The sequence below is a fragment of the Hydra vulgaris genome, chromosome 12, assembly GCF_038396675.1.
Source record: "Hydra vulgaris chromosome 12, alternate assembly HydraT2T_AEP".
NCBI lineage: Eukaryota > Metazoa > Cnidaria > Hydrozoa > Anthoathecata > Hydridae > Hydra > Hydra vulgaris.
This window is the reverse complement of record NC_088931.1, coordinates 2,705,889-2,715,000: the sequence shown is the minus strand read 5'-3', so window position 1 is coordinate 2,715,000 and position 9,112 is coordinate 2,705,889. Positions and strand designations below refer to the sequence as shown.

Sequence of the window (9,112 nt, the reverse complement as noted above, 5' to 3'; positions counted from 1 at the left end):
TGGATCCTAAGTAAAATTTAAAAGAACATAAATTTTAATCAATCAATAACATTTGATTACAAATGTTTATTTTTGGGATAAGATAAGCTTCAAAATTTTCTTATAAAAAAGGAATTATTCTTGAAATACTAAAGTAATAAATCTAAAATAACTCAAACAAAAAACTTATATATTTATTTTTTACTAATGAAAGATAAAAAATAATAATAGCTTATTTTAGAATAATAGTAATAGCTTATTTTAAAAGATTTTAAATTAAAATATTTAAAAGATTAAGATATTTCTGTTGGTAAAACAACTTTTAAGACTGATAAAAATTTTAATTTTGGAATAAATTTTATTTTTAAGCAAAAGCATGGTAATTAGATTATTTTAATGTTTTTTTTAATATATATATGTATATATATATATACACAAACATATAATATCAATTCCTAAAATATCTAACCCGCTCTCATCTAATGACTACTGGCCAATTGCCATTACATCTGCATTATGTAAATTTTTTGAATGCATTATTATTTGATATTTGACTGGGCCCGCGGCCAGGTTTGATAAAATATAGCCAGGACCGGAGCCAGATTTGTGACCGGGGGTGCATAAACATTTGAACATCCTTAAGCATATTTTTTTAATTCAAAATTCATGTTATATTTTGTATATATATGTATATATAAACATCATTATGATCAACATGATCATCATCATCATCATCATCATCATCATCATCATCATCATCATCATCATCATCATCATCATTATCATCATCATCATCATCATCATCATCACCATCATCATCATCATCATCATCATCATCATCATCATCATCATCATCATCATCATCATCATCATCATCATCATCATCATCATCATCATCATCATCATCATCATCATCATCATCATCATCATCATCATCATCATCATCATCGTCGTCATCATCTTCTTCTCTTTTTGCAAATACTACACCATATAAATACTAAAGTTTTTATAAATTTTATAAAAGATATTGTATGTCAGCATCTAAATAAATAGCAAAAATATATGTTTGCATAAAGTGCATCTCAGAAGCTTCTATTCCTTCTGGACTAAAAGTTTGGAAGCTTTTATTCCTACTCTTCAATTTCAAGTCAAACCTCATTCTACTCCGTATTTTAACCATCTTGAGCAGTTGATCATTTACTTCATCTTTTTTACAAAAACATCTCTCTTAAGAACTAATGTCCTTTTATTATTCCAAGAAGCCAATGCAAAAAGGACCCGTCTGATGTTAAGCTCTGTTATTCTCAGTTTACTAAACCTTGTATCTTATATCAGATGTTAGGTTCTAGAGACTTTTGGTTAGTCTTCAACAATGTCATTAAATAAAGTAAGTCTAACATTTAATCTTATTAATTATATAATATTTAATAATATTTAATTTTTAAAAAGTACTAAATAAGTAGTTCCGAATTTTCAAAACTCTAGAAAACACTTTGACCTCTCCATCTATCCTTCACCCTGTTATTAGTTACTTCATATATAGGTTTTGAGATTATTTAATTATTTCTTACTAACTGCAGTAATAAAGTGATTCTTGAAGGCCTACACTCTTCTTTATTTCAAGTAAATTTTAAGGGTACCACAAAGTATCTAGTTGAAAAATTAACTTTATACTCTTGTCTTGACAAAAAATCTTTACTCTTTGATTGCTTAGAACAAGCAGCTGATTTTTAATATGATTTCTCTTCTGTAACAGCCTAAGGCTTACTGTGGCTTAAGGATTTAAATTCTGGACTTAAAATCTGCAATTTTTGTTAGACAACATAAGCCATTTATTTACTGCAAAAAAAATATTGCAATAATGTTGGTATTCCTATACTGATGAATAACAATCCTTTTACTCTCAGACAATGTCTAAAAGCACATTGTAAATGTAATGCCGTCATGGTGTAGTGGTAGAGCACTCACGTCATAAGCGAGGTTCCGCATTTGATCCCCACCACGTCCATGGTAGTACTGTGCTCAACTTGTTTCTCTGCGCAGCGGCCTTGATTGTCAAGGTTTGTGTTTCAGAGTTTTCAATTTAGTAGCCTCCTTGTCTGTAGTGACATTTTCAGCCTTGGGGAGGTGAATTAACATAAATTAAAATATAATAAATTAGACCTGCTTTATCTGCCAAGCTTGAGCCACTCTCCCATTGTTGTAAGGTTGCATTTCTTTCTTTTTTCTACAAATACAATCAGAGTCAATGCTCAAACAAGCTACCATCTCTATTACGATAAACCAAAACTCATTCTTGCTTGTTTCTTATTCAACAAGCTGCATCCTTTTACTGTATTGGTCCCTTTATGGTATAAAAATTTTTATTAATCCATTTTTTTTTCTTGTACATCAAAAAAAACCTTATAACTATTAGCCATCTTCATGTTTTTCTTTTATATACAATCTACAACTTTTCAAATCTTTTTTTTAGTATTTAACAACAGATGAAATTGTACAATTCATTACTTCTAATGCCATTCAATTTTAAATAAAGATTTATATATACATATATATATATATATATATATATATATATATATATATATATATATATATATATATATATATATATATACATATATATATATATATATATATATATATATATATATATATATATATATATATATATATATATATATTTATATATATATTTAAACACTTTTAAAATGTATTCTACTCAATAGAGTGCTTAATGTTTTTAAAAGAACAGAGCAATTATATATTAGTAGAAAATCACTTACAAAATTTTTTTTCATTTTACACTGTGTTTCGTCAACAAAGATTCATTAGAAATGAATGATCAAATTAATAAAACTTCAATTACCAAAAATTAAATTACAGTAAGTCGCAAATGTCTTAACTACAGTAAATTTTCACACATTTGTAAAATTTGCTGACACTATTATAAAAAGAATTCTTTAGAAATGATTACTTATGCTTTTTTTAAAATGGGTATTTAATGTAAATATTATTTGAACTCATTTATTTTTATAGTTTTTTAGGAGAAACTTATTTTCATGCCTACATTTAGAAATTAATTCCAATTTTTTGTTAATAATCATTCTTGATTTGCATGTGTAATTATTTCAAATTTTTCTTGTAGGCATAGTATGCATTTTTTTGGAAACATTGTTATATGCAGGCGCTGTTTTAAGGATTTTCTACGCATTACTATTAAACCATTGTCAGGATAAAATATATAGTCCAACAAATTCACAAATTTCTGCTCCACCATAACTGCCCATTGTTATATCAAAGCAGTCTTGTATGTTTTGTTTTTTTTCCAAGTTTCCTTATTATAATAAAGTAAGGTTTTTCTACAATGTTTTACTACACGGATTGTGTTATCAGGAATAACTGCGTGACTTTTTGCAAATTCAATTGTCTTATCTAAAATATCTGCGGTTTTTGAGGGGTAAAAATCATTTATGTCAAATCGAATAAATGTACAGTCATTTTTAATTTCGATTATGGAGAACCAATTTACAACATCATATTTTTCCACTGTTGTAAATTTAATTTATTTCTAAGAATATCATTAATTTTGTCTAATTTAATTTTGCTTACATGTCTAATCTTACTTTTTGAGGGAACCAATAACCTACAAGGAAGTTTGTTTTGAAAATTTGGTTTATGGTCTTTTAGTGTTACGAAGGCTTGGGCAGGGGCAGTTGATTCGATTCTATTATCAAGGTTTATTTTTTTAGCAATACTTTGCGCTTCTAAATTAATTGCCTTTTCCAAATTTTTAGGGGCTTTTTCATAAGAACTAGTAATATTGTCGCATAAAATTTTTTCATAGTTTTCTGTTGTGAGTTGGTAAATGTTATTTGTTTTATCAGCAAAAACCAAAATATTAGGGTTTGATTTAATTTTTTTAACATCTAACTTTAATTCTGTTTGAAATTCGTTTTTTATAGGTTTTTTATATATATATATGTATACATACATACATATATATATATATATATATATATATATATATATATATATATATATATATATATATATATATATATATATATATATATATATATATATATATATATATCAAAAAACCAATGTCAAAAAAATCTCAGAAAGTAAAACTTAAATCTAAATGAATTAAATAAAAACAATTTTACATCAATATACTTTTGTAAATGACTATATTAATAAATATTTAAATAAGCCATTAAGTCCATAATAACTTGTATACAATATAAATACCAAGTTATTTTAGATGCCAACTTTATTGTTTACTTTTATTGTTATAATGAATATATGTGTGTGTATGTGTGTGTGTGTGTGTGTATGTATGTGTGTGTGTGTATGTATGTATGTGTATGTATATATATATATATATATATATATATATATATATATATATATATATATATATATATATATATATATATATATATATATATATATATTTAAATTATGTTAGTGTATTTTACAAATAGATTGCTCAATGTTCTTAAAAGAACAGAGCAATAATAAATTTATATATATATATACATATATATATTTATGGCTCTCCCAAAAGTTTTTTTAAAAGACACAGTTGATGCAACAACAACAACAACAAAAAAAATTAAAATGAAGCGTTAATCCAAATGTTTTTGATTAGATTGCACTAGCAGGTAAAATATAAAATTATCTATAATATAAAATATAAAAACACCCTAAATTATTGTGATTTTTATTTTATGTAATAAATTATATATTTTACATATTAATTACTTTAATATATTTATCACTTCATTGTGGAATTTTTAATTGTTGTAATAATTCTTAAATGTAAGAAGCTGTTTAGAGAAGCTGCTCGCATGGCTTGCCATGTTAGTTTTAGGAAAACTTTTTTTTCGTTTTAGGAAACCTTTTTTCTGCTCTCGCATATATACACATATATACATATATATATGTATATATATATATACACACACACACACGCATATACACACACATATATAAACAATTTTAAATTGTGTTCTACAAAATAGAGTGCTCAATGTTCTTAAAAGAACAGAGCAATAATAAATTTATATATATATATATATATATATATATATATATATATATATATATATATATATATATATATATATATATATATATATATATGTATAGAGGAGAACGGGGTTGGTTGTCTCACTTTTTACATTTTAGACTGCTCAGCATTTATTTTTCATTAAATCAATGCCAAACTTTGCACAAAAGTAATTTAACTATTTCCGATAACTATTACAATAGTTTTATGACATTGAGTGAAATATTTTTTGCTGTAAAATCATTTATTAAAGACCTCTTCCGTGTGACAACCAACCCCACCCACGGGGTTGGTTGTCACATACTATGGGGCTGGTTGTCACATTTCGTGGTATGTTTATGTATGGTAGATTATATTTAAAACTGGTACCAATAAATTTTGTTTATATAATACAAAGAATAAATCTGAATAATCTGGGAAAAAAAAAGAAAAGGCTATATACTGAAAGAAAAAATAAACTATACCAAAAAATGATTTTTTTTTAATATAACATTATAAACATATTTAATTTAGGACTATATATGTGTTTTTAAAAATGATGTTTTTATAAATTGTTGGATGAAGAACACAATTCTCATATAAATTGGTGTAAGCCTGGTGTGCATTCTTCATTAGGGTGTCCCAAAAAAAAAAAACTGTACCCTCAAGTGTTTGGGATTTGGTCTGTTGAAAAATAAAATACCTATATGTTATGGTTCATTTAGTTGACAAATTTGGATATAGCAATTTTTCCGTATTTTTGTTACTTTACTTTTGTAATAATTATCATAAAAAAAGGATTGTTGTTAAAATCATACAGAAAGATTTATTAGATAAGCTTAAGAACCCTTTTAAATTTTTTTAATAGATTTACTTGTTAAATAATTTTAACTTGTGTCCACAAAAACATCTTGGATTTGAACTTGTATGTTTTTTGTAATTGTTATCAATAATATAATTTTTTTTATTATTTACTTAGGGACAAATTAAAGAAGTTAAAAAATACGCTAAAATGCTAAAAATGAAATCACTTGAGTTAAAAGATAAAACAAAACATAAAATTCTAGTAGAAGAATTTAAATTCGAGTTATCTTAGTAAGTAATCTTTTTAATATTTCAAAAATGGATTTTGTGGAGCAAATAAGGGCATCTAATAATGATCTAGAAGTAGTTGAAAATGATCTAGAATCTTTTAAAGACCAAAAGGAAAATGTTCATTGAAAAAAAAGATAATGCGGCTTAAAGAGCTAGAACTGAAAAGAGGAGACTCAGAATTCTAACTATAGAAAAACAAAAACAAAAAGAGATTTATAGAGTTCAAGGAATCCAGGATGGATTCGAAACAGCCGATTGCAAATTCGACTCTTCAACAGATGCTGAATTTGACAAAAAACTTATGAAGAAAAAAAAAAGATCATTGTGAACTACTACATTATTAAAAATAATTTTTATTTATAATCAAGTATTTATTTTATTTCCTGAACAACTTTATTATTAATAGAGGCATATTGACTCAACAACAAATTTAAATAAAAAATTTATTTATTAAACACTTTTAGATTAAAGAAAATGACTAAAATAATCATAGAGCTTACTCCTGATAAACTTATTGAAGCAACACCAATTGTGGCAGCAAGATATAATATTGTAATACAACCTCAGACCGCAATTATGTCTGCCATTCTTTCCAAATCTAATGTTAATTTAAAAAATAAACATCTCTAGGTCTTCTGTTTACAAAAAACAGTTTCAGATAAATCAGTCAACAGGGGGCCTTCTAAAAAAGCAAATAATTGATTTACCAAAAGACTAGTTCTACATTTTGACAATAAAAGAAATTTCAGAAAACTTTCAAATATATGTTGTTTATGGCAGATTGGCCGTGAGTGTTAGTTCTCCAGATGCTCCAGATTGCAATGATATATTGCTTGGGATTGTCCAATTAAAAAATGGTATTGGAGCATGCCAGGCAATTGAACTAATAAAATCATTAGAGAGATTATTACAAGTGTGTTAATCAACTGTTTGCTTGCTGCTGCTATACAACCAGTAGTAACACGGGGAAATATGCTGGAGCAATTCAATTGCTGAGCGTAAAACTTAATCTCCCTTTGATGTGGTTGTTATGCAGGCATCACATATATGAGCTGCATGTCTCACTTCACGGAAGTACTCACAAGAAAGACAAAAGGTCCACGTAGAGCATTATATTTTAAGTTAAAAAAAAAAGTGGAATGAAGTTTGTACAGAAGTGAACTCTCTAAATAATATTGTAAAAATGAGTGTGGATAACCTAAAAGTTGATTCAGTGTTGTACACTCTTGCAAAAGATGCCCTTACCTTCTGTTCAAAAGCTCCGCTTAAAAATGCTTTTGCAATAGGTGATTATATAAACGTTTGTCAGCTTGTTGTTTTTTATCTTAGTGGAAATGTAGCTAATTTTGAATTCCATCAACATGGCGGTTGTCATGAGGCACATTTTATGGCAGATGGACTTTACCTCCTTACATTGGAAATACCAAAAGATGTTGTTTAAATAATGATAGAAAAGGAGGAAAATGAGGTACAAAAGGGAAGTTTTTTTACCGCCATTCTTTAAGCAGCATGGTTTTTAAAAAGCTCTCAGTCTACCAAGAATGAAAATTAAGAATTTTAAAAAGCTCTCAGTCACCCAAGAATGATCTTGATGCTTTCAGGACAAGTCTTAAAATTCAAGAGCAATACAATGACCAGTTAGGACAGTCTTTAACAAAGATTACAAAGTCGTTTTGTATAAATACTTGGTACTTATCTCCACAGCTAGTTGTGTTAGCAATTGGAGATGGCGACGTTGAAGACAATCAAATAAAATTGATTAATAACCTACTTAAATTCCCTATACTGTATTGGGTATCCTCAAATTATTCCAGCTCTTGATTCCAAAACAACATTATCTTTTCTGGTTGGTCAAGAGTTATGATATCTTTTTAAAATTATTGGAATTTCAAAAAGCAAAGTGGAACAATGGGTTTACGGTGGAGTAAAATCTTGGGATAAACTGAAAGTTTTCATAAGTTCTGTTTATTTGTAAAATATCTCTCTACTACTAACGATTGTGCAGAAAGAAACATCAAGCTTATACAAGACTTTGTGAAGGCATCTACAAATGATGATCAAAGGCAAAATATAATGCTTGTTGCAAAAGATCATAGAAAAAAATTACAAGCCAAAATGCCAAAAGATCAACTCACAAAAGCATATACTTTATAACTAATTTATTTTCCTACGTGTTTAATTTAATAAAAAAAAGGTTTTTAACACTGTGATTATTTAATTCTGCAAAATAAATTGTAAGTTATATTTTTTGTTGAAGGAAAATTATCTCAGTAATATGCGCGTAAAACTGTAAAAAAATAAAAATCTCTCTGAATTTATATATTTATATACATATCTAGCAAAGTTGCTAACTTTGGATCAAAATTCTTTAAATATTCTATCTTTATAGACCAAATCACATAGTTTGGAGGGTATAGTCTCTTGATTTTCAAATTTTCATCATTTTTTGGGACACCCTATTCTTTATGAGCCTATTTTTTTCAAATTGTGACAACCATCCCCATATATTTTGTGACAAGCAACCCCTTCTATGTAAGTTGCAAGACACCTGTAAATTTACCTAAAAGCGTGTGAATTTCATGAGAATTTTTGGTGGATTAAGTTACTCAAATGAATAAAAAACTTTAAAAATGTACATTCAAAGCACAATAAAATAATTTTCGTTTGGTAAAAGAAAATTTCTAAGTGAGCGAAATTTAACTTTTTCATATTAAAAACCTATAAAAATGAATAACTTTTTTCCTGCTAACTAAAAAAAGCTGAAAATTACAGTGAAAATGTTTTTTTTTAATAACATTTCGATTGTATGATTTTAAAGTTCTAAATATTATCTTCATTTCCTGTAATAACTTTTGACAACCAACCTCGTTCTCCCCTATATATATATATATATATATATATATATATATATATATATATATATATATATATATATATATATATATAAATATAAATATATATATATATAAATATATATATATA

General features: G+C 26.4%; 1 protein-coding gene across 1 annotated transcript in view; it reads right to left on the bottom strand.

Annotated features, from left to right (window-relative positions):
- The window catches only part of LOC100214070 (replication protein A 32 kDa subunit), a 30,232-nt gene that overhangs the window by 6,330 nt on the left and 14,790 nt on the right, over positions 1–9,112 (bottom strand). Inside the window, exon 6 of the mRNA XM_065811239.1 lies at positions 1–6. This exon is cut by the window's left edge and continues 186 nt beyond it. Coding sequence (XP_065667311.1) covers positions 1–6 — 6 coding nt within the window. The remainder of the gene's footprint in view (positions 7–9,112) is intronic.